Source organism: Oryctolagus cuniculus, chromosome 7 (genome assembly GCF_964237555.1).
Source record: "Oryctolagus cuniculus chromosome 7, mOryCun1.1, whole genome shotgun sequence".
NCBI classification, from domain to species: Eukaryota; Metazoa; Chordata; class Mammalia; order Lagomorpha; family Leporidae; genus Oryctolagus; species Oryctolagus cuniculus.
The window spans coordinates 133,229,262-133,255,027 of NC_091438.1; the positions used below are offsets into that span (position 1 = coordinate 133,229,262).

The 25,766-nt window shown below is 56.7% G+C and overlaps 1 protein-coding gene across 1 annotated transcript; it reads left to right on the forward strand.

Moving 5' to 3' along the window:
* Window positions 1-9,932: 9,932 nt before the first annotated feature.
* Window positions 9,933-25,379, forward strand: HEYL (hes related family bHLH transcription factor with YRPW motif like). The gene is made up of 5 exons (XM_051857949.2): window positions 9,933-10,111; window positions 17,187-17,253; window positions 18,169-18,252; window positions 19,407-19,488; window positions 21,593-25,379. Exons 1-5 carry the CDS (start codon window positions 10,032-10,034, stop codon window positions 22,264-22,266), a joined length of 987 nt encoding a protein of 328 aa, XP_051713909.1. The 5' UTR covers window positions 9,933-10,031; the 3' UTR covers window positions 22,267-25,379.
* The last annotated feature ends 387 nt before the right edge of the window (window positions 25,380-25,766 follow it).

The following is a 25,766-nucleotide window of genomic DNA, read 5'->3' on the forward strand; positions in this document are numbered from 1 at the left end:
GGTGGCAGGGACCCAAGCCCTTGGGCCATCTTCTGCTGCTTTTCCAGGCACATTAGCAGGGAGCCGGATAGGAACTTGAACTAGCACTCCTATACAGGATGCCAGCATCAGACCTGCTGTGCCACAATGCCGACCCCTGCTCATGTATATTTTTAAGCTAAAACACACAGAAATTTTAAGCAAACATTTAGTTTGAGCTATTTTACTCTCCAAACCCTGTGGTGAATAAGAGTCTTTTTTTTTTTTTTTTAAGATTTATTTGTTTAGGGGCTGGAATTGTGGCATAGTAGGTTAAGCCTCCACCTGTTGTGCTGGCATCCCATATGGACACTGGTTCAAGTCCCAGCCGTTCCACTTCCAATTCAGCTCTCTGCTAGTGCACTTGGGAAATCAGCAGCAGATGGCCCAAGTGCTTGGGCCTCCTCACCCATGTGGGAGACCTGGAAGAAGCGCTGGACTCCTGGTTTTGGTTGGCCCAGCCCCAGCCATTGGACCATTTAGGGAGTGAAACAGCCAATGGGAGGTCTCTCTCTGTAACTTTACCTTCCAAAGTTGAAATGCAGAGTGACGAAGAAGGAGAGACAGAGAGATCTTCTATCTTCTGGTTCACTCCCCAAATGGCCACAATGGCTGGGGCTGGGGCTGGGAGAAGCCAGGAACCAGGAGTTCCAGCTGGGTCTCCCACATGAGCAGCAGGGCCACTTTTCAGGTCCTGGATCCCTCGCCTGCAATTTTTTGTTCCGGGTAAGAGGCATGAGTGAAGCTTTCCCACCTGCTGCTTGCTGAGGTAGAAACCAAGACTTCCAGAGGGGAAGCAGCTTGTCCTAGGGCACCTGCTGTTGGATACAGGAGGGAAACTCAACACCAGCCATTGCCCTGAGTGCAGTCTGGTCCGTCCAGAAGGTCACCTTTTCACCGGCAGTCGTCCCTGTCTTTGTTCAAGCTGCAATACGTAACAAAATACCACAAGTGGGTAACTTATCAACTGCAGAAATGCACTTCTCACAGCTCTGGAGGCTGCGAAGTCCATGATCAAGGCCCCAGCACACCTGGTGTCAGGAGAGGGCTCACTTCCTGGTTCATACATAGCATCTTCTCAAGATGCCTTGGCATGGTGGGGGCGGGGCGAGCGAGCTCTCTGGGCCCCTTGTAGAAGGGCACTGATCCCACCTCCGAGGGCAGCCCTCAGGACCTCAGCACCTTGCTAACAGCCTCCCATTGCCCATGTGGCTTCCCGTAGGGATTGTGGGGATGCCGCCCCAAGCAAGCTGAGGCAGCCCTGAGAAGCCTTGGAAATATCAACCCATATGCAGCTCCCCTCTGTGGGAGGATTGTGCAGCCACGGCCCAGGGGTGTGAACTTGTCTCCTGATTCCTGGGTGGCCTTGCAAAGCAGGAACCCTCAGTACTGCAGGGGTGGACACCACTCACCTCCCTTCCCAGGAACCTGCTGCGAGGGGCGTCATCCCCTCCCCAGCCTGCAGCGGCCATACGTGTGGCCCTGCTGTGGCTTCCAAGGAGAAGACACCCCCTTTCTCTGGGCTGCTCCCACAGTGCCTGGGCACAGAGAGTGGGGTCAACTAATGCCAGGCCATTCCCACCCTCCAATGGACTCCTCTCACGGACACTTTCTGCTCTGGGCCTGATCTAGACTTTTCGTGGAGCTGCATCGCAGTCTGAGGCGCCTCCTTCCTGGCCTCCTTCCCTGCCTTCTCCCTCACAGGTGGCAAAAGGTTCCCCCTGCTCCCTCTTGCATCCTCCCTTTTAATCCTTCCGAGCAGTTTCACCAGGAATTCCCTTGCATCTCTAACAAACCTGAGCATCTGTCTCCTAAGAGACATGGACTGACGCCCCCTTTCTGCGCCGCAGGTCCCGCAGCCGTTGCCTCTCAGGGTGGCTCAGGGCTGTGCCTGATGACTTTGCTCAGTGCTAAAACAGAAGCATGGTTTCCCTGTCAACACCAGGGCACATGGTGGAATCCAGCTCCAGCCACTGCCGGAGGTGGGGACAGCTGCTTCCCACGCTCTGCGCTCGCTACCCACTCATGCACCCCATTGCCACTTTCCAGGTTCCAAAGAGGGTATCCGGGGGCAGGGAAAGGAGTCTTCAGGTCTTGGGCTGGGGCTGGGCACCCTGGGCTCTGCAGCCGACACCCCTTCTCTGGGCTGTGATGTGCTCCATCTGTACAGTGGGGTTTTATCTTGGCTGCCTGTGTTGGGGGGAGGAGGAACAGAGTGTAATTAGCCGCTGGTAAGGCCCAGGCTCCTTCCTCTGAGTGGTAGGTGCTGAACGGGGAGACCAGGTAGGAAGCTCTACCCAGCAGCAGCAGGGCAGGAGCCAGGCCTAGAACCATGTGCTGATCTGCTCCGATCCCCCCCAGGTTCTGGGTGCTGTGCCTGGGCTCCTGAGGGTGGCCGTCAGCGCCAGGGAGGACAGCTCCTGTTTAGCCACAGCTTCCGTGGAGGCCCGGCTACCGTGGAAGGATTTGTAGGGACCCGAGGAGAGCCAGGAGGAGGACGAGCCATCGCAGACTTCCTGGAGAGGCAGGGCTGTGCTGGGCTTCGAAGAATGACTGTAAGTCTTCCAGATGGAGCCAGGGCAAGGACTTCCAGGTCAGGCAGAATAAGGAGGCCGGAGGTGTGAACCTGCTCTCTGTGTTCCAGGAAACATGAGAGTAACAAAGGCATCAGAGAGGAGGAGTAGGGGCCAGAGAGCCCCAGGGCACAGGGAGGCGCCCCAAGTCCACAATAACCTGTGACTTCCTTTACAGAACTGGAAGACAGGAGCTGGAAGGCTCCAGATATAAAGACAAGGAAGCGGCAATGCTAAGCACCTGGTTTGATGAGTCCATGTGTGCTGGAATATTGCACTGTACCCAACAAAAATGTAAAATTAAAAAAAAATAGGAAAAAAAATAGCACATGAGAAGAGGCAGGGCTGGAGGGGAGGTGAGGACAGCGATGGAATAGTTGCCTGTGCCAAGACCAAAAGGGACCTCCAAAGAGGGTCAGGGGCTCCAGCCCTCAGGTGCCCCTCCAGGTGGGTGCTGGTCTTGTTCCCATGTTACAGATAAGAAAACTGAGGCCCAGAGCAATGGAGGAGGGCTCTGATGGGAATATACTGAGCAGTGTCAGGGCCCAGGCCTAGGAGCCAGAGGCAGAGTCATCCTCTCTTCTTGGTGTAGGCCCCTCCCCTGCCCATGACCATCAGACTGCAGCCCTCCTTCCTCCCCCTCCCCTCTCCCCCCTCCCCCAGTGTCCTTGTCCCGCTGACATCATGCACATATGGAAAAGGAATCTGTGAGATTCCAGAAAGGCCCGAGTGTGGGAACCAGGACAGATGCTGCTGGCGCTGCCCCAGGCTGAGGCTCCTCTGGGTGCTGCCAAGGGCGCTCTGGAATGTGTCTGCCCGGGCCTCTGGCTTCCTCCGTGACGGCTGCCCCCCGGGGCCTGGGAAAGCTGGGGAGGCTCCAACACCCAGCTCCCCACTCCAACCCAGAGCCGCCTCTGCAGGACATGCACTGTCTGGACCCACAGGGCCAGGAGGGCTGCGCCAGCCCAGCCAGTCTGCTCTCAGGGGCCCCAACAGGGAGAGCAAGGCCCTCAGGAACTCTGCAAGCCAGCAGTGGGCAAGGGAAACCCCACTTAGAGTAGGAGCTGGGGGGTATGTGTGCGTGTGCCTCTCTGTGTTGTAGGCGGACAGACACAGACAGATGGCCCCGCTGCCCTGCCCCCACTGACCCCAGAGGTAGCTGTGCACCGCCTGCTCCGCACATGTGGCTTCCAGCAGCTGCACATTCCGTCAGTGACCAGCTGTGGCGGCAGCTGTGGAGGTGGAGGGTGAGTGCTGATGGGTCCCAGGGGAGCAGGGGAGGAAGGACAGGAAGGGCCTGGGATGAGCAGAGGTCGGGGGAGAGGCGAGGAGGCTCCGACTGTTCCCAGGATGGAGTAGAGAGAGGTGATAGGGATGCCTGGTGTCTGGGGAGGCCCAGAGGGGCCCACCCCAGCCTGGCACGGAGCTGGCCCAACAGGAGTGTGAAGAGAGAGAGACTAGGCAGTAGGATAAACGGGTCCCAACATCAGAAAGAAAGGCCTGCACTAAAGATATAAATGTGGGAACCGTCGGCTTCTCAGAGGTCAAGCCACGGGAGGAGATGGGTCAGCTAGGGAAGGGGTGGGGGGACAGGCAGAGCCCAGAGGCAGAGTTTCCAGGTGCTCTCCCGGGCCACCAGGAGCTGTTCTGTGCGTCTTACCACGTTTCACCTCACAACAAGACTGAGTGCTTTGTTATCATCCCTCTTCCTTTTTTTTTTTTTTTTTTTTTAGAGATTTACTTATTTGTTTGAAAGGCAGAGTTATAGAGAGGCAGAGGCAGAAAGAGAGAAAGAAGGGTCTTCCATCCGCTGGTTCAGTCCCTAAATGGCAGCAAGGGCTGGAGTTGGGCTGAACAGAAGCCAGGAGCCAGAAGGTTCTTCTGGGTCTCCCACACAGGTGCAGGGGCCCAAGGACTTGGGCCATCTTCTGCCAGTTTTCCAGGCCATAGCAGAGAGCTGGATCAGAAGAGGAGCAGCTGGGCCTCAAACCAGCACCCACATGGGATGTCAGCACTGCAGGCAGAGGCTTTACCTGCTACGCCACAGCGCCAACTCCTATCACCCCATTTATATAGACCAGAAACCCAAAGCCTCACTGCATGGCCCTAGGAATGTTTCTGCCCCACTCTGGGTCTCAGTGTCCCCAGGCACCAAAGGAGGGGCAAGGCAGAGGGAAGGCTGAGTGGCCCATGAGGCTCCAGGCCCACCCTCTCCTTGTCTCTCCAAAACAGGCCCAGGCAGCACCTGCCCTGGGGGGCCTTGGGGAGCCACTCAGCTTCTCTCCCTGTCACTAAACACTCAGCCAATGCTAAGCAAATATCTACTGTATGCCACACACTGCTAAGCCTGGTGGAGATGACAGCGACTAAACCCCACGTGGTTTCTGCTCTTATGGGGCTTTCAGCCTGGTCCTAGTTCAGACATAAGTTATTGTGCAATTAATAGCTACCAGCTGCCGGCCTGTGCATCTGTGTGCCCAGCAACTGGCCCTGCAGAGGTCTCCTGAACATGCTCCAGTGTGTGGTCCTCTGCCAGCCAGCATCCAAGTGTGGAGCCTGGGCCCTCTCAGTTTAGTAATCCAAATACTGGCCCTGAGGATAGATGGGGTGGGTCTAGGGTGAAGGTCAAGGTTAGAAAGGAGCTTGTGCTGTGGCACAGCAGGTTAAGCTGCCTTCTGCAGTGCCAGTATCCCATGTGGGCACTGGTTTGAGTCCTGGCTGCTCCACTTCTGATCCAGCTCCCTGTTAATGCACCTGGGAAAGCAGCAGAGGATAGCCCGAGTGCTTGGGCCCCTGACCCCATGTGGGAAACCAGGAAGAAGCTCCTGGCTCCTGGCTTTGGCCTGGCCCAGCCCTGGTCATTGAGGCTATTTGGGAAGTGAACCAGCAGATGGAAGATCTCTATCTCTCTGTCTCTCCTTCTCTCTGTGTAACTCTGACTTTCAAATAATAAATAAATAAATAAATCTTAAAAAAAAAAAGGTAGGAAAAGTATCAGTGGGTCTTGGCTCCATCTCTCAGCTCCAGGGGAGCAGGACTGGGGAAGCAGTGAGGGCAGAGACTCCCTCCCCAACTCCCTCTCTTTGGACTGAGGCTGCCCTGCTACTTCTGGGCCCCTTGGAGTTCACCCCCCGACACACCTATTCCTGAGCTCTGTCCATCAGTGAACAGTGTCCTCCTGCAGCCTTCTGGGCACTGGAGCTGCCTGCGGTGCCCTCTCCCATCCAGACCAGCCTGTGCATCCTCCGCCAGACACACTGCCCAGCCCATGGGGTATGGCCCTGCACTCATGGACATCTTCCTCTCAGGGCCCCTGCACTGGCAGCCACGCCCTTTTCTCAGCCCCTCTTGCCCTGGCCCCTCCAGTCCTGTCTTGCCTGATTCCACTCCCCCTTCCCAGAGTCCCCTGGGCCATTGCCCCCCAAGCTCCTCTCCTAGGTTCTCCTCCCATCCTCTCTACACCAGCTTCTTGGGACAGACCTCTCGGGTGTCCCAGGGCTGGAACCTCTCCTCCAGCCCAGCCCACTCCAGCTTCCCTTCCTGGGAGTCCCCTGGACCCCACAGACAGCATGGCCTTGCTGACTTCTCAGCTTCACCCACAGTTCCTGATGCTGCCCGGCGCCTTCGCCCCCACAGAACCCAGACAGGAGCCGGCCTCACCCGGCTCTGGTCTCACCTTCTTCCCCCTCTAATCAGTCTTCACACCTGGCCTACTGTGGGATCTTGGCTAGGTTACCTAACCTCCCCGAGGCTCTATAAAATGGAATAATAACCATAACTTCTGCTGTGGGGTTGCTGTTAGGTTTCAGTGAGTTACTATGTGGCAGAATACTTGGTGACACAAGAGGTTTAGCTGCTGCTTCCGATGGCCACGTTCCCTACCAGAGTGCTTGGGATCAAAACTCACCTCCACTCCCAACCCAGATTCCTGTTAACGCGTCCGGGAGGGAGCTGATGATGGCCCAAGAACTTGGGTCCCTCCCACCCACATGGGGGACCCTGACAGAGTTCCTGGCTCCAGGCTTCAGCCTGGTCCTGTCCCGGCTGTTGCGGGCATTTGGGGAGCATTCCAATGGATAAAAGATCTCTCTCTCTCTGCCTTTGAAATAATAAATACATCTTTTTTTAAAAAAAAATTACTTAGTACAGGGCCTAGCACATGCTAAGGGCATTATTATTTATCTGCTTGGCCAACATTTTAGAATGCCTTCTATGTGCTAGGCACCGTGCTGGATAATAAGGAACACAAGGATGGCTACTGAGAAAAGCTCTTCATAGAGGTCCCATGGAGTGAGTGTTTCCGCTCCCTTCTGCTTGCTCTGCCCTCTCCCATCCCAGAACAAGGCAAACGCAAAGGCACCCTGGGCTCCACATGTCCCCAGCTGTTGTCCTACCTACTCTCCCTCCTCAGCCAAGTTTCTGCCAGGAATTTGCTCCCCAGCAAGTAGTATTTGTGCATCTAGTACATGCCAGGCACGTTCGAGGAGCCAGCGAGTGGGCAGAAGAGACTCCGTGCACAGATCTCATGAAGCATCGATGATCATCTCATGTAACACCTGGGGAGTGAGACCGAGAGGTTGGGGCAGAGAGCGACCGGCAGACTGGAGGCTATTTTGGACAGCTCTCCCTGAAGATGTGACGTTTGAGCAAAGATGTGACTGTACTGAAGATCTGGGGGAGGAGATGCAAATGCAAACCCCCGAGGCAGGAACAAGAGGGAATGTCAGGAGAATGCAAGAAGCTTGAGCAGCCGAGTGAGCCAGGAACAAAGTGGTTGGCAACGAAGTGGAGAGACGGGCAGGGGCCAGAGCTTACAGCAGCCACACATCCAGCGTGGCCTGCACTGTCCCAGAGTACTTATTACTATCGCCTGCTTTTCCCACTCAAGGCTGCCCCCAGGCTTAGATGATAAGCTATCTAGTCACCTTGTGCACCAGCAGCCATACGCAGTGTTTTATTCCAAATGTGGTGCGAAGCCTAGGGCAGTTTTGAGCAGGCGCAGACACGATCTAATGGACATTTTAAAAGGCTCATGACAGAGTCCCTGAAACACCTTCTGGCTCCTGCCACACCTCCACTTGGTTCTCCTCCATCTGCCTGGCTGTTTCCTTTCGATCTTCTTTATGACTGTTCCTTCTCTTCCATTCACCCCATAAATCACAGAGACGTGTGGTTCTCAACCAGGGACGATTTCTGCCCCAAGGGACATCTGACATTTTCTAGAGATATTTCTGTGGCCATGAGTGGGGCAGGTGCTACCCGCATTGAGTGGGTAGAGGCCAGGGATGATGCCAAACACCCTACAGTCCACGGAACAGCCCACACAATAGACTTACCCAGCCCCAAATGTCAACAGTTACAAGTGAAGAAGCCTTTCACCAGATTAGCACCGCCTGGCGGAAATACCACGGGTGCCACAAATACATCAAAAGTGTTGTAGTAACCACACTTTTTAAAAAAAATCCATGCAGTGCTTCACTTCTTTAAAGACTCTGGTATGCATTTCAGCCTACTGCCCTCAGCAGCTCCAGCCAGCCGCATGTGTGGCTCATGCCTGCTGTGTGCTGGACGGCTGTGGGCTCCGTCTTGGATAGAAGAGCCCAGTGTTTAAGGGCTCCATGAGGCAATAAAGCCTAATGGATTGGCTCTGAAACCAAACAGCCCTGTGGAGCTCCAGCCCTTCCATTTACGACCTGCTGACCTGGCTTGAGTTACTGCATCCCTCCATGCCTGTCTTTCTCATTTATAAAAGGGGATGATAATTATATTACCACTTGACAGGCTGCAGAAGATTACATGCGTTAATATTTACAAAACACTTAGGACAGTTTCAGGCAGTATAATAAGCACTTGCTAAATGTGAAACATCTGCTTGTGCCCCTCCTCTGTCTCCATCCACACTTTTCAGGGTGATCTCATCTGCTCCCATAGCTTTAAATGTCATCTACTGCTTAAAGACTTCCAAACTTAAATGTGCAGCATAGACCTCGTTTCAGAACTCCAGAGGCCCCTGTTGAAGTGTACACCATATCTAGATACTCCAGGACATCTTATATGAACATATCCACCATGGAGGCCTTGGCTGTCTTCTGCAAACCTGCTCTGGCTGTCTCAGGCAGCCTTCACCAGGAAGGTGTCAGGGACCGTGCAACTTCTGCATTGGTTGGGGTTTCCACTGCATGGGCAGGTGCCTACAGAAGGTCCACGAGCGCTGAGGGCATTTGGACTAAGAGAGGCTGTAGGTGTTGCTGGATGACCACCAGGGATTCCTGATACGCGCTACTGTGTCAGCTATGTCTCCACGTGTGTCCGAGGTCTGTCTGCACGTGTGGGTTTGGGTATTTGGCCAACTGGTTATCTGTGGACTTGTGTGGAAGGAGGCACCAAGAAATCAAGCGTCCCCAGCAGGTCATACTGTGGAGGCGAGAATGTGGTTACCCTCAGCCGACCAACTGCACCCCCCAACTTGAGAGCGGCTTCCGTCTGTCCGTCCCGATGGGTGGTGCAAGGGAAGAGCCTTCTCTGACCTCTGCCCCAGCACACCAACGCCCCCTTCACCATCTCCCTGCCAAGAAGTCCACCTGCCAGGACGCTCCCTTCTGTGCCCTGGGGGATTCTCTGGGGTACCACTGGCCCCTGAGGATGGCAGGTGCATCTCAGGACCTGCTGAAGCCCCTTTCCCAGGGGAGGGGCAGCAGGGTCCCTGCCTGTGCCAGCAGCCTGATCTGCTGGGTATGGGGTAGGGTGCCCCTCTCCCAGGCTCCCGTTAAGAGGCCTTGCCTTGACTTCTGGAAGAACCCTCTTCTTGGGCTCTTGGCCTCCCAGGACAGCTGTGTCTTTGTCCAACTGGGAACTGATTCCAGGGATTCTCCACCAACCACTCCCACCACAGCCACCACACCGCCCTCCCCCCAAGTCAGGCCCCTAGGGAGCCCTGGCCACAGCTTCTGCAGTCCCTCTACCGGCTTTGGGCCCCTGGGGAGAGCTGCTGGGGAATTCTCCAGGGGTCAGGCCACAGTCACCCCCATCAGCTTTGCAAAACCAAACGTGTCGGCTGCCGCCGGAACTACAGGAGGCCAGAAAGCACCGGGCCAACTAGGGACAAGCGGGGATCCCTGGCCTTGGCCACGGGGCCTCCCAGGGCACCTGCCCAAGGCCACCCAGAGAGCGGCGGCCGCGGCGGCGGAGCGGAGCCGGACCTCCCAGCCGCCGGTGGGGGCGGCGACCGCCCGCGGCCTTCCCACGGCTCGGCGGCGCGTCACCGCGGGGGCGCGGGGGCGCCGGGGCGCCCGGGGCTGCGGCGCAGGAAAGGGCCCTGGGAAAGGGCGGTGGCGGCGCCCCGGGGCGGGGCCGGGGCGGGCCGGGGCGGAGCCCGACTGGCGGACTGGGAGCCGCCGCCGCAGCCGCCGCGGGGCTGGGACCCGGCAGCCTGCGCTCGCCATGAAGCGACCCCGGCAGCCGAGCGGCTCGGACGGCGAGTCCGACGGCCCCATCGACGTGGGCCGCGAAAGCGAGCTGAGGTAAGGGTCGAGCTGGGGCGGCCGTCGGCGCCGAGGGGCGAGCTGAGAGGGAGGCGCAGGTGTGCGCGGCGGCCCGCAGGTGTCGGCGTGTAGGGGTGGGGGCGGGCTGGGCCGCGGGCCGCCCACGTGCCCAGGGTCCTGGTGCGCTCTGGAGATGCCTGGACCCAGGCGGAGTCCACTCGGACGCTCCGATGGCCGGTGGGATGGGTCCCTCAGGTGGAGCGCACCGGTGAGCAGTTTTGCTGAAACCATCACAGGCTTGGGTACCGCACCCTCTGTCCGGAGTCTGCTGACTGCAGAGTAACCATCCTTTCTCTCGCTTGGGTCCAGTGCTCCTTCAGCCCACAAAAAGCTTCAGGAGGAGTCTGGCCTCCTCTGAGCAGAATTGGACTTTGGAGTTTGGCGTTTGGTACTGAAGAAAATAGTAACTGACTTATGAGGGCTTCGATTCCGATTCCAGTGCTGTTTCTACTTCTCACTCCACTGCCCAAGTCGTTCAGCCTTTGGCCAATATTCTGACCTGCCTCAAGTCTATAGAACAGATTGCACTTGCGAAGTTTGCCTGCCTCCTGGCTCTGTGAACTCTCTAAGCTTCCATTTCCTCGACTGTACGATGGGTATAAATAATAGAGTCGACTTCATAGGCGGGTTGGTACGATCAAGTGAGATGATGTTATGTCTAGGGCTTAGCACAGGCCTTAGTGTGAGGCATACGTCCCTGAAAGAGCTGTGGGGACTGACTGGGAGTCCACAGGCCAGGGTCCCTGCCCCAGTCTGCCACCAACTCACCATGTGGCCTTGAGCGATTGGTTTCCCTGTTGAAGCCTGTTTGCACATCAGTGCGGTACAGGAGAACAGGGGTGGGGAGGGGAAGGCTTGGCTGATCCAGAGCTGACTCTCTAGGAAAGAATTAAAGGGTGATTCGGTGCATTCTTAGGGGCATTTTGAGGGCATTTCAATAATTTCAGCACTGTTTTCTTTTTTGTTTGTTTTTAAAGATTTATTTATTTATGTGAAAGGCAGAGTTACAGAGAGAGGGTGAGGCAGAGAAAGACAGAGATCTTTCATCTGATTGTTCACTGGCAGAAGCCAAGAGCCTGGAACTCCTTCTGGGTCTCCCATGTGGCTGTAGGGGCCCAGGTACTTGGGTCATCATCTGCTGCTTTCCCAGGCGTATTATCAAGGAACTAGACCACAGCGGCCAGGACTTGAACCAGCACTCATGTGGGCTGCCAGTGTGCCAAGGCATCAGCTTAACCCGCTATGCCACAACTCTCAGTTTTCTGTGACCAGAGGATCCTACTTCAATCCCAAATTCTAGTAAAATGCCACCAACTGCCAATTATACCTTATAATACGGTGAAGGGCAATAAATCCTTCTTATGTCCTCTACCTTAGGTGTTGGGATATATGATACAATTTCTTATGCAACATATTAGCCTTTTAAAAATAGTTTATCAGAAACTGCTATTTAGGGGACCAGTATTGTGGCGTAGTGGGTTGAGCCACCCCCTGTGATGCTGGCATGCCATATGGGCACCAGTTTGTGTCCCGACTACTTCACTACCTATCCAGCTCCCTGCTGGTGGCCTGGGAAGGCAGCAGAAGATGGTCCAAGTGCTTAAGCCACTGCTACCTGCATGGGAGACCCAGATGAAGCTCCGGGTTTCAGGCTTCAGCCTGACCCAGAGCTAGCCATTGCAGCTATATGGGGTGTGAACTGGTGAAGGGAAGATCTTTCTGTCTCGCTCTCTGAAACTGACTTTCAAAATAAACAAATTTTTTTGAAAGAGAGAAAGAAAGAAAGAAAGAAAGAGAAAGAAAGAGAAAGAAAGAGAGAAAGAAAGAGAGAAAGAAAGAGAGAAAGAAAGAAAGAAAGAAAGAAAGAAAGAAAGAAAGAAAGAAAGAAAGAAAGAAAGAAAGAAAGAAAGAAAAAACTGCTATTTAGATAAGCAGTTCTCTGAATCAGTGCCCATCAAGGGCAGGAAAGAATCTAGCACCCTGGGGGTGGGGAGAAGGGGAGCGTCCCTGACTCAGTGGACATTGGGTCTTCATATATGAGAGGCCCAAAGCCGGTGGCAGAGAGCTGGACTGATCAGAGCTGGCTTCTGTCCTCTGCAGGTTTGCAGCCTCAGTAACCTGCCAGGTCATACAAAAGCCAGGGACAGGATGGAAGGAGGGACAGACTGTGGGCTGTGAGGACACCTGGCGGGGAGAGGGTCACTCAAAGCTAAGCATGGCAAGGTGGGCTTGTTGCAGGTGGTGGCATTGGAACCAAGCTGTAAAGACTCCGTGAGTTTTCTTGCCCGTACAGCATTTTGTCATGTCTGCCAGAGCCCATTTTCAGAGAGCGTGCTTAGAGAGGCAGACCCCGCCGAGGAGGGGAAGCATTGGACATCTGGCAGAGGCTGACTTATAGATGCCTCTTTGTGGCAATCCCCAGAGGGCCCTCCCCCCAGCAGACATCAATGCTTTCAATTCAGGGTGTGCTGAACGATGCCTGCTGCGGCCTGACCCTGGGCTGCATGGAGGGGCCCAGATGTATCCTGCGTGGCCTCTGCCCTCAGGGAAGAAGAACTTGACATACAAAGAAAGACAGCAAAGCAGTGACAAGGGCCGCAGGGTGGGCCCAGCAAGCTCCCTCCCCACCCAGGGTCAGAGGCAGGTGCAAATCCCTATACTCAGAGACGTGAGAGTGAAGAGCAGGGTGGACATCTTCCTCATGGCCGGATCCAGCCCCATCTGTGGGAATCTCCCCCAGGGGCCCTGGCTGTGACGTGCTGGGTCCAGACCCAGCGTCTACCTCTCCCCTGCTCCTCTGCAAACCCTTAATGAGCACCTGCCACATGTCTGACTCCAGTTCAGGGTCTGTGGGTCCTACCTACACCACTCACAGTGCACAATGGCCTTTGAAGTCACATGGACCTGACTTTGACTCTCACTGCTGTTTACTTAGGCAAGTGACCTTACCCCCTATTGAACCCCAGTTTTCTCTCTTGTAGAATCTCTTGCTTAACAGGGTGAGCTTTGATGAGGTCATAACATGCAGAACACACAGCTCCTTGCCTTGGCACAAGGCGACTTCCAACAAAAGCTGCCATCTTAGGGGACACCATTCAGGTAGGGGGGTACCATGGGCATGAGACTGTGTGCCTGGTCTGATGAAAAGACTGGACATATGAAAGTTTCATTATTGGGTGTGATTTTATAAAAGATTTATTTATTTGAGAGGTAGACTTAGAGAGAGAGAGAGAGAGAGAGAGAGAGAGAGAGAGAAATCTTCTGCTTTACTCCCCAAATGGCCACAATGGCCTGAGCTGGACCAATTTAAATCCAGGAGCCAGGAGCTTCTTCCGGGTCTCCCACAAGGGTATAGGGGCCCTAGCGCTTGGTCCATTTTCCACTGTTTTCCCAGGCCATAGCAGAGAGCTGGATCAGAAGTGGAGCAGCGGGGCTGGCACAGTGGCGCACTAGATTAATCCTGTGCCTGTGGCATCGGCATCCCATATCGGCAGCAAGTTCTAGTCCTGGTTGCTGCTCTTCCAGTCCAGCTCTCTGCTATGGCCCAGGAGGGCAGTGGAGGATGGCCCAAGTGCTTGGGCCTCTGCATCTGCATGGGAGGCTGGGGGAAGCACCTGGCTCCTGGCTTCCGATCGGCATAGCTCCAGTGCTTGCGGCCATTTGGGGAGTGAACCAATGGAAGGAAGACCTTTCTCTCTGTCTCTCTCTCACTGTCTGTAACTCTACCTGTCAAATAAATAAATAAAAATCTTAAAAAAAAAAAAAGTGGAGCAGCTGGGATTCAAACCGGTGCCCATATGGGACACCGGCATATCAGGCCAGGGCTTTAACCTGCTGCACAGCGCTGGCCCCCAGGTATGATTCTTAAGCCCTGTGTCTGTCACCTCGCTGTTTCCTAAATGTGAAATGGTCCAAATAGCACTTCTCTTGAAATAAGTGAGAAAGATGGATATGGAAGTGTGGTCTGGAACACACTGCACTGGATCGAAAGCCTCCGGACTTGGCTTTGAGCCTTAATTTGCCTTTTATTTACTTTGTGGCCAGGGGGACATCCCTTCCCCTCGATGCGTTTTCTCAGTTTACACGTAGGCCCGGTGCTCTCTGAGATCCCTACATTTGGGACATTGTGACCCTGCCTTGGGTCCATGTGAGATGAGCAAGGTCATCTGCAAAGGTTCCGTGGGAGTTCCAGCCGGGGGTGGGGGGTGGGGTAGTGTCAGCACTGAGGGTGGTCAGGACTGGCAGTGAGACCACCTGGAAAGCTGCCTCCCCACCAAGAGACCACCCTGGAATTCTCGAGAGGGGCCGCTGGAGGCCCATGAAGTGGATCTGGGAAGTGAACCTCTCTTCTCTGGGCTCGTGAAAATCTGCCTCATTCCCACACCTCCTTCTGCTGCCAGGGCAGATCCTGGGCTGGGAGCAGCTCCGGCGGCTGTGCTCTTGGGAGCTTTGAGGCTAGGGGACTGGAGGGCTATTCAGACAGACAGGAAGTAGGAATTAGGAGGGAAAACAATGCTGAATGTGGAGCCAGAAGACACAGATTCCCAGGCTGGCTTCGCTCCTTAGCAGCTGTAAAGGCTGGGCAAGCTTCTTTCGCTCCCTGGGGTGGGGCTCAGCGTCCTCATCTGTAAAATGGGGCTTTTGTTAAGGGTCCGGGGGGGGGGGGGGATCTATGGAGTGGCCTCCAGAAAACTGTGAAGTGAGGTTTGCCTGTGAGATACAGGGGAGGGGGCAGATGATACTGCAGGGAAGAAAGCTAACCAGAAGAGAAAGGGATGGCAGAGCTGCCTTGCCCTGAAATGGGTGAGCCAGGCCCTGCCAGATGGTCCCTGAGGAGGGCTCAGGCTGAGGGGCAGGGACGTGCACAAGGCTAACCCAATACCCGAGAGCGCTTTATCTCTGGGGAAGAACAAAGGCCCTGTTTCTTAGTGTACCTTGGCTCCTGGGGCCTGTCCCCAGGGAACCAGGGATGCTTGATAAACAAGCTGCCCTACAGGTCCCAGGGTCTGACTGGCAGAGCCCTGGGCCTCCCAGGAGGCCTCCCAGGCCTCTTACCAGCCCTGCTTGCCCAGATGTTTGGATGAGAGGTATCCTTTTCCAGATGTGGCCAAAGCCAGGAGCATGGCAGTGGGATCTGACGCATGCTATTTGGTCTCTCCTACAACATCCTCTCTGAGCAGCTGGTGAAAAGGATCCAACCACCAATGCCAAGGGGATGTCACCCGGGCTGGACCCCTCCTTGTGAGCCACAGAAGCTCCCTTCCACAGAGCCCCAGGACGCAGACTGGGTGGTGCCCACCTCCCTGCTCCCCAGTAATGCCCAAAACCAGGGCTGGAGGGGGAAGCACTACCATGAGCTCTGCTGTGTTCAAGCCCTCGCTGAGTCCTGGGGCTGTGATGGTGGTTGGAGCACAAAGGGTTCACGGGCTCATGGAGCTTTGGGGTTTGTCGGCGAAATACACATTAACCAAATAATCACATACATGTAAACCAGCTGGCATACATGCTGTGCGTGTAGGTTGCTAGGAGAGTATATAGCAAGGGACGCCTTGTAGGAGGGGGTTGTCAGAAAAGCTTCCCCTGGGAGGTGATGTTTGAGTTGAAGGATGGCAGAGGTTACTAGGGCTAGGGAGATGGGGTGGGTGGGCTGGAGAATTCTAGGCTGGGGAACAGTGTGTGCAACAGCAGCAAGGAGTTAATGCATTCGTAGGCTGCAGCGTGCAGAGCAAGAGAGTAAAATCTAAAAGGTGACAGGGCCCAAAGCAGTGACCTTGATCCTAAAAGCCCTGGGAAGTGGACTGAGGAATTCTAAAAGAATGGTCAGATCAGATTTGCCTGGAAATGTCTACTCTGCCTGCAGACCTGCAGCAGGGAGAGGAGGAACCAGGTGACGGGCTGCGTGGAGAGGCGTGGTCTGAGGGGGGCCTGGGTCGTGTTTTGATGAAGTGGAGGTGAGGGCACAGGAGGAGGCAAAGATGGTGCCAGGTTTCTGCCTTGCAGAGCTGGAATCTGCGGGTGCCTTCCCTGAGCTGGAGACCCAGGGGACAAGGAGCAGGTGTGGGGATGGGGGCAGGCTCTTGGTTTCCTGCTCAGGTATGTGGCTGCTTGCATTCCATAATGGCAGAGAAGTCACCGTGAATAAAGTTGTCTCCACAGTGACTACAGGGAGTTGAGTGACTGAGGGCTGGGGCGTGGCCAAGGGCACCTGGCACCTGCCAGGGACCTGAATTAGTGACTCCCAAGTGCTGGCTACCTGAAGGATGACACCTCCATGCCACCCTGCCAACCTCTTCTTTCCAAGGGCCCCTCCAGAGCAGAAAACTGCTGAGAGGGGGAGCAGTTGGGCCCAAGATGATTTGGGCCCAAGTCTGGGCAGCCAAGTCCTGAGACTGAGCCCCTGGGCTGTGGGCAGACATCCCTCCTTCAGCCAGGGCTGCAGAGGGAAAGCCCGGGAGGAAGCCAAGGCCGGCATTATGGGGACAGGAGCCTTCTGGGAGGCCAGGGCAGTGTCCCCAGCCTGAGAGAGGGGCCTGGGACCCAGATGCTGCCCCCCCCTCGCCTCCGGCCGCGCCGCGTGGGAGGAGGCGGCAGCTGCAGGACAGGCGGAGGGCGGGCGGCCGGCGCACCCGGCCCGTGGGAAGCGGCGGCATCTGCTCTTTCCACGCTCGTTCCCAGCGGCTCCCTCTGAAACCCAAGCTGCCCGGCCCAGCCCGGCCGCCCGTGCCCTCGGCTGCCCCGCCCCTGGGGATCGGGTTGCAGGAGTCGGCCAGGCCGCAGGCGGATCACGGCTCCCCCAAAGCAGCCCAAGGGGCGAGGGGCAAGGTCTAGCAGGTCAGGGCCAAGAGCAAAAGCCCCTGAGGGACTCGGAGGCGGGACACTGGGAGCTCAGAGGAGGGGAGAGAGGGAGCAGCACCCCTCCCATGCCGCCCTGCAGTTCCCCCAGGCCTGGGAGACAACGGAGGCCAAGTCTGCCCACAGCCCGGCCTCAGAGGTCAGCCCAGGCCAGCAGGATGGTCCCCCAGCTCTGAAAAGCTAGCCTTTCTTTCCCCTGCAGCCAGATGGCCAGGCCGCTGTCCACCCCCAGCCCTTCGCAGATGCAAGCCAGGAAGAAGCGCCGAGGGGTGAGTATCCCCACAGAGGGTTGTCCTGAACCCCCCGCCCTGGGGTGGGAGACTGGTCAGAAATATGACTCGGAAGCTAAACTGCCTGGGTTCAAATCCCAGCTCCACGGGCAGCTATCAGGGTGACTTGGAGCAAGCCGCTGCACCTGTCTGTGCCATCTTCTTACCTGTGTACCTGCATGGTGCCTGGACGACCAGGAAGGGCTGTTCTGAGAATCAGTGATCAGTGCCCAACACCACCCCCTCCGCAGCTTCTGTCTCTTTGGACAGGAGGGGACAAAAGGATGCCTCCCAGCTTCCTGCTATCCATCCATCCTGCCCCACTCCCCCCGGCATGCACTTGTGCCTCTGTCCTGGGAGCCCAGAGACCTGGAACCTGGCAGAGACCAGCCAGAAGCCCTTGGCAAACCACATCCTTCCAACCCTCATTTTCTTTATCTGTAAAATGGGCTCATAATTTCTGCCCTGGCCTCAGTATTCTCTTATGGTGCTGTGAGTGGGAGAAGACTGTGAACAAGAGGCCTACAGCCGGACAAAGCAGTACCTAGGACACCCCAGGCCTCCCCGGGACCCAGCAACAGAAGGGGTGACCCTGGCCCAGCAGCAGCCTCTGGGGCCTGCCCAGCACTGGGACTTGTGTCTGCATTCTGATTGGTTGGTGCCCGGCTGTGCCGCTGGTGAAATGTGGCACAGACCAAGACTAAAGATCGGCGTTCTGCTTCCAGCTCTGGGTTTTCTTGCATTGTGGCTGTGAGCAAATCACAGTCCGCCGCCCTGAGCGCGGTTTCCGCTTTCGTAAAGTAAGAATAGGCTCCCCTCCCCCACGAAAGTATGACGAGGGACAAGATGTGTTGATGTGAAACAAGCAAGCGTGACGAAGCACCTGCTGGTAACAGCCTCGTCTGTACTTTTCAGATCATAGAGAAACGGCGCCGAGACCGCATCAACAGCAGCCTGTCTGAGTTGAGGCGCTTGGTGCCCACCGCGTTCGAGAAGCAGGTATGTGTGGGGGCCGATGGTGCCGCAGGATGTGCTGAGAAGGGGCAGATAAAGTTGCAGCTGCCTGTGGTGTTGTCGTGTGCTTAATATCATCGCCAGCTCAGGGATAAGGAGGAATGAGAATTTGTACTTAGGGAGGTGTTCAGGGCTTGTGACTTTATGGCCGTCTTTCTATTGAACTGAATGTTCAGCGTGACTCTGAATTAGCACACCCACTGCACAGGGAAGGCGACGGAAGCCCAGAGAAGTGAAGTCACTTAGGCCACAGCACACAGCAGAGCAGATAGCACAGCAGAACTGGAGCCCAGAGCCGTGGGGTCCAGAGTTCTATGGAAAGCCCGGGACAGGCTTCCCCAGGACCGGGCACGGCGTCATCACCCGTGCTCAGGAAAGGGGCCACAGTGGGGGGTCAGAGGGCCTCGGAGAGTCTCACCCTGTGCTCCAGAGGTCACAGGTCATCTGCCTTCCCAGATGCTGGTGAGAACAAGTCATTCTACACGTGATCACCACAGCCTTCCAGGACCAGCCCTGAACTAGACCTGGTGTCTGCCCTCCAGGGGCTCACAGAGGGGTCTGATCCCCACGTGACCCAGGAGGCTTAGGAAACGTGGAGGGGTGGGGGGGAGGGGAGAAGAGGAAGAACAGGAGCCTCCCTGTCAGGTGCTGAGCTAGATGATGGGCATGCTGAGTCTGAGGCTGAACTCTCCAGAGAGCTGGTCCAGGAGGCGAGTGGGTGTGCACGCATGGCATTCAGGTGATGGTGGGCGAAGCCAGGGAGGTAGGCGTGCTCCATGGGCAGAGCAGGCAGAGTGAGACGTGGGCCAACCCCCACTGGGAGCACCGCTGTGGTCAGGGACAGGCAGAGCAAGAGGTAAGCTGAAAGGGGGACCCAGAAGTGGTGTTGTTGGCAGCCTAGGGAGCAGAGGGTGTCAGGGAGGCCAGTTAGCAGTCCAGGGGGCAGGTGGACCAAGACGCGAGCCAAAGAGAATCCTGCAGATTTGGAGGCATTGGCCATGCAGGAGCTCAGTTGCAGGCGGCGGCAGAGTGGGAAGAAGCTGAGAAAATGGAGACAGTGCATGCCAGTGATGACGGGCAGGGGAGGTGAGTGCCAGAGATCAGCCTGACCCTTTGCTCTTCTGCCTCCGTCCACGCAGGGCTCTTCCAAGCTGGAGAAGGCCGAGGTCTTGCAGATGACGGTGGATCACTTGAAAATGCTGCACGCCACTGGCGGGACAGGTACCCGTGCTCTTCTCACGCTGCGGTTGTTTGAATGACAGGTGCAAGGGGTGGGGGGAGTCGGCCTGGAGCTAAGTAGGTGTGGTCCCTGCCTCAAGGCACCCTGGCGCTAAAAAGTCTTCCAGACAAACAGAAATTCTGTCTGCATGAAGCTTCTCTGTGTGTTTGATGATTTCACAACCGGGAAACCCTGAAAGCGCCACAGACCTTTGCCACAGAGACCCAGGTGCTACAGTTCTTATTCTTCATTATTTCCGAGGCTTTAATTTATTTTTGATTGGAAAGGCAAGGAGAGAGAGATATCTCCCATCTGCTGGTTCACTCCCAAATATAACAGCAACAGCTGAGCTGGGCCAAGATTAAGCCAGGAGCCTGGAACTCAACCTGGGTCTCCCATGAGGGTGTCAGGAACCCAAATTCCTGAGCCATCACCTGCTGCCTCCCAAGGTGCACGTTACCAGGAAGCCGGTATTGAGAGTGGAGCTGAAACTTGAACCCAGGCACTCTGATATGGATTGCAGGTGGCATCTTAATTGCTGTGCCAAATGTCTGCCCTGACAGGTACAATTTAAGTAGCTCAACCAGATGTGTCTCAAGCCTCAGTGTGCAGCCACCTGGGGACAGGTAGCGTCCTGGGCCTGAGAATTCTGATGCTGGTGGCCCTTTGGAAAACTTCTGCTAAAGGAATGCGTTGCTAATAGTGGAGACGGGAGGGGGGATTTCAGATTAATTCGTGGTGATCCTATTAAGAGACATGTAGTGATTACCATGTGGGTGGCATTTCAGTCTTCAGAATGCTTTCATTTACAATCTCACAACAACCTGGAAGGGGGCGGTTGTCACCAGGGCCAATAGGAAGGCAGGGGATTGTGGTTTGGAGCGCAGGCTTTAGATTTGAATCCTGGCTGTATTTACTGACTCTATGGCTTTGGACAAATCATTTAACATCTCTATTCTTCGATTACATCATCTCTGAAAAGGAAATAATAAGAGGGTTTTATGAGGAGTAAATCATATAATGCAATTAATTACTCAGTAAGAACTCAGCAAGCACAGAAAGGGAAATGGATTTGCTTGAAGTCATGTGACTAAGGACCCAGCAGAGCAAGGGCTCACCAGTAAGATGGCCTGACTCCAAACGCGGTCACCTGCCAAGCTGTCCCCCCATGGGGGCCTCAGCTGAGCGCCAGAACCAGCTATTTGCTGTCATAATCACAGAGTCCGTGCTGGCCCGGTGATGGAGAGAGGGGCAGGTGCGGAGCAGCAGTTAGCTCTGAGTACCCGTGTGGGCAGTCCACCTGGTTGTCACCTGCTGACATCAGGTCCAAGCGCAGGCCCCTGGCTGGTGGCAGCAGTGGAGGACCAGGGTGGGGTCTTGCTTTCTAGCCTGTCTTTTGAACAGGGGTTACCAGCAGCAGCCATACCAGTAACATAAGTGACAACAAGAGTCCATTGAGCATTTGCTGAGTACCCTTGCATTCATTTCACCCTCTCAGCTCCGTGCAGCAGGTGCTGCCATAACCCCATTTACAGCTAAGGGAATTGAGGCCAATTGATGAAGAGAGTTGTCCATGGCCAGTCTGCTTGTTAAGTGACAGAGTCGGGATTCGAACCCAGCTCTGCTGGCTTCCGAAGATGTCTGGCTCACTGCTGCACTCTGTAGCCTTCTGTGAGAGACCTCCCAGCTCTGCTGGCTGTAGCGGCCACCTCCCCTCCCTGAACCTGCCCCCATCAGCAGGGCAGGTCTGTCCCAGCACCTCCACCTGCTCAGCCTTTTCACACCTGGCGAGGGTCTACTTAATCAAGTCATCTTGGCCACGAAGTCTCCTCTTTGCGTTAATCCTGGGTTGTGATGAAAACGATCCAGTGTGCCGTGCTTCTAGGCTGACTGAGCTCACTTTTGACTCTAGCAACCCACCACCTCTCATCCTAGCTGGGGGACTTCCTTCCCGCCTCTTAGACGGAGAGACTGGAGCTCAGTGAGGGAGGGAACATTCCCAAGGTCATGCAGGCACTGGGGTGGAGCAGGTCCAGAACCCAGTCTGACTCCAGGCTCGGTGCTCCGCCCTCCACCCGCATCCCCTCGCTGTCCCTCACTCTGCAGGATTCTTCGACGCCCGAGCCCTGGCCATCGACTTCCGGAGCATTGGATTTCGGGAGTGCCTCACCGAGGTCATCAGGTACCTGGGGGTCCTGGAAGGGCCCAGCAGCCGTGCAGACCCCGTCCGGATTCGCCTTCTGTCGCACCTCAACAGCTACGCAGCTGAGATGGAGCCGTCGCCCATGCCTGCTGGCCCACTAGCCTTCCCTGCCTGGCCCTGGTCCTTCTTCCATAGCTGCCCAGGGCTGCCGGCCCTGAGCAGTCAGCTTGCCATCCTGGGAAGAGTGCCCGGCACCATCCTCCCCAGCGCCTCCTCTCCCGCCTACCCCATCTCCAGCCTCCGAACCACTCCCGTGCGCAGAGCCGCTGGCACCATCCTGCCGGCCCGGAGGCATATGCTGCCCAGTCGCGGGGCGTTGTCCGCCCGGAGGGCCCACGCCCTGGAGAGGCCAGCCGCCCCTGTCCCCGCAGGCCCCAGCAGCAGAGCTGCCAGGAGCACCCACGCGGCTCCCCTCCCGCGCTCCTCCTCCCCCACATCCCCTGACGCTGTGGGGTCTGCTTCTCACGTGGCTGTTTCGGAGCCCAGCCCATCTTCCCTGGGGCCGGCTGGAAGGCCTGTGGGAGCCGTGCGCTACCGCTCCTGGGTCTCCGAAATCACAGAAATTGGGGCTTTCTGAGCTGGTGCCCCGCCCCGCCCCCCAAGGCCCCCAGCCAGAAGTGAGGGAGAGTCTTTCTCCAGGAGCTGTAAAAACGCACAGCCTTTTCTGCATGGCTCCCCAGACTGGCCCCTGTGGGAAGACGCCCTCCTTCCGTCTGCCTCGCCTCCTCTCTGCCTTTCCCGGCTCGTCCGCCCAGCCGTGCTGGAGCTGTTCTGGTCTTGACCCTCAGTCCGGGTTCTCACCTGCATGGATGAATCTTGGAAGAGCCCCTCAGGGCAGTACCCAGAGCCCTCTCTTGCCCGGAACACATGGGGCAGCAGGCATGACTCTTGGCTCTGGGAACGAAGCTTCAGCTACCAGGGCCGAGGCAGGTGGCTTCTACAGAAAGGACAGGCCCCATTAGGGACAATGACTGGCTGGCTGCAGCCTGCCCCCTGGGGGCCAGAACACGATGACTGCCTCATTTCCTGGAGACAGTAATTCAGCAGGAACCACCAAGAAGTTCCCAGGGAGCCCTCTGTGCCCCTGCCTGCCTGTGGCCTGCTCCATGGCACTGACCACAGGACAGACACCTTCTCGGACCCCACAGCCATGGTGTGAAGACTGGAGGCCCGGGCTGCAGGCACCACCCTCTGCAGCACACTGCTGATCCGACAAGCCCCTGGAGCTTTGGGGACAGTAGCGAAACTGAGACAGAGCGGCCTAACCCCCAGGCCTCAGACAGCATTCCCAGGCAAGCCCGGGTTGAGCTTCCTGCCCCTCCTGTCACCATCCTCCAGGCATGTGGTCCCTCCCGGCGGGTGAACAGTGGGCAAGGGCCATGGCCCCACGTGATGGCACCCAGAGAAGAATCCTCCAGGGACTCAGCACCAGACATCTGCACCGTGTGGCTTGCATCCGGCTCCCAGAGCCCAGACTGCTGGAACGGCCAAGGGCCGTCGGGATGGACAAAAATAACCACAAGCAGGCAGGAGGAAGGACAACCAGAGGCGGCTCAGCGCTGCAGGGTCACCCATGGGTCGAGGGCCTGAGATCCCGCTCTGCCAGGATTCCACACAGCCGCTATCCAGGGGCCGTTTCATGAGCCAGCTCTCGCCCTCTGGCAGAGGGCACAAATGGCCCAGGCCCCACACCCAGGAGAGCAGCAGACTGGCCTGGCACTCATGGGACCAGGCAGGCCTCGCCAGCTGAAAAAGTGCAGCAACACTTTGGGCTCATGGGTAAATGTCTGCTCCCCCTGGGGGCATCCCAGTGCCCTGCCCCTCACCAGCTGGGCCACACCTGACAGCCCCGTGCAGCCCGTGACCTAGCAGCTCACTGGTGCTCACTTGGAGCCGTCACCCAGGGAGGCCCTCCCACCCTCTCCCTTCCGCAGAACACCCCCCCCCAGGTGGCATTGAGGAGATGCCCTGGGCTCGGGAGTAGAATGAGCAGACGGGGGTGGGGGTGGGGGGGTTGCTATCAGAGAAATGGGAAAGGGGCCTGAGGCCATCTGAGTGCTGCTTTCCTCTAGGGGGCGTCTTTTCCCAGAGGGATCACTGCGGGGGAACAGGGGACCCTGAGATGGGGGGCAGGGCAGTCACACAGGCTCTCAGGAGTGAGAGGCGACCAGAGGAGGTGACAGCAGGCAAAGGCCAACCTCACCTTCCTTACCAAGGAGCACACGGGACAGGAAGGACTCCTCCCTCTCCTCCTCCCCCTCCTCTTCCTGCTGCCCCCTTCTCAGATGGTCCAGTGCCAGTGATGTGTGACAGCGGCAGGAGCTCAGGCTGGGAGCCCCCGAGGGTGGACTCTCCCACCCAAGGTGCCATCAGGGCTGGGGACGTCCTCCTCCGTCCTGCTCTCCTGCGCCCCCTGTTGTCCAGGCACTGCTGCAGTCCCGGCAGCTCCCTAGCCTATCCTCTGCAGACACCAGCCCCAGAGTCTGGACCGCACGCGCATAAGGAAGCCCTGAGCCAGCACCTCCTGTGTCTTGGCTGATCCGGGATTGGTTCCCCTGAGACACTGTGGGGCAAAGTGGCTGTTCCCAGGGCTCACACCTCGCCACTTCCCCTTCTGTTCCCAAGCCTACTAGACCGAGTCGCCGACTCCCACCGCAGCATTGGGGTCATTGCAGACATCCAGTAAAGCTTTTTAGTCCTTCTGGAAACCTCCGATCGATTCTACTTCTTAAACATCTCTGGAGCCCATCCACTTCCATCTGAACCCACAGCCACCATCCTGGTCAGGCCACATCAGGTGCCCTACAGGGCCCTGGCATGGCCTCCAGTGCTTTGCCAGTCCGTTCCCACAGCAGCCAGAGAGCACTGGACACGTGCATGTCATCATGCATCAACTCTGCTTAAAAAAGCTTCCTCTGTTGCCTGTGACTCTGCCTCATCTCAAGGTAAAATCAGGAGCTGGCGTCCCCTATCAGCGCACGGGTTCAAGTCCCAGCTGCTCCACTTCCGATCGAGCTCCCTGCTCATGCACTTGGGAAGGCAGTGGAAGATGGCCCAAGTACTTAGGCTCCTGTACCCACGTGGGAGACCTGGATGAAGCTCTGGGCTCCTGGCTTCAACCTGGCCCAGCCTTAGCCATTTTGCCATTTGGGGAGTGAACCAGTAGATGGAAGATCTCTTTCTCTCTGTCTCTCCCTCTCCATCTGTCACTCTTTCAAATAACGTTCTAAAGCATTTTTTAAGAATGAAGGCAAAACCCAAGCTGTCTCCAGACTTGCTCCTGTGCTGCTGCCCCTGTGGCCTGCCTTCACTTCTCAACATTCCTGCTCCAGCACTGTGCATGTGCTTTTCCTTTTGCCTAGAATGCTATTTTCTCTCTGCCTGAGTCCTTGAGACTCTTAAGCCTTGCCTTAAATGTCACCTCCTCTGAGAGGCCTTCCCTGACTACTGTACTTGAACGATCTCTCTCAAAGCCCCCCCCCCATTCTTTCCATTCATGGGAAATTTGCCCTGTGTATCCATTTGTGTATTAACTTGTTTTGTTGACTGTCCCCCGTACTAGGCTGTAAGCCCAATGAGGCCAGGACCATGCCTGGTTTGCTCTTCTGTCTGCAGCCAGCACCAAGCAGGGTGCTTGGCTCATAGTCTCTGTTCTATAAGTCTTGCTGAATAAATGAACTGCCAAAGAGAGACGTCTTCTGGCCTGAGTCTGTGGATGGAACGGGGCCCCTGTAGGGATGAGCTCCTGGCCCGCCCACTTTGTGGGGAAGGGGTGGGAGAGAGCAGAGTAAGAGCCAGGGCCAAGGACCTGGAAGTTCCTGCAAACAGTGAACAGGCCCTGGCCCCAGTCAAGTGCAAGTGTGATCGCCGGGAGTGCATGCTGACAGCTGAGACAGGTAGGCTGCCCGGCCGGCAGGCATCGTTCTGCACTCGGCTTGGCTCCCGACGATCCAGCAGGCTCGTGGAGGTCTGCCCCGTGCCAGCCAGGCCTGGTGCAGCCAGAGGAGATGAGGATGCTGTTGGCCTGGGGAGGTGAGTGACAGTTTGGTGGGAGGAGAGTGGAGAAGCGGGTTGAGA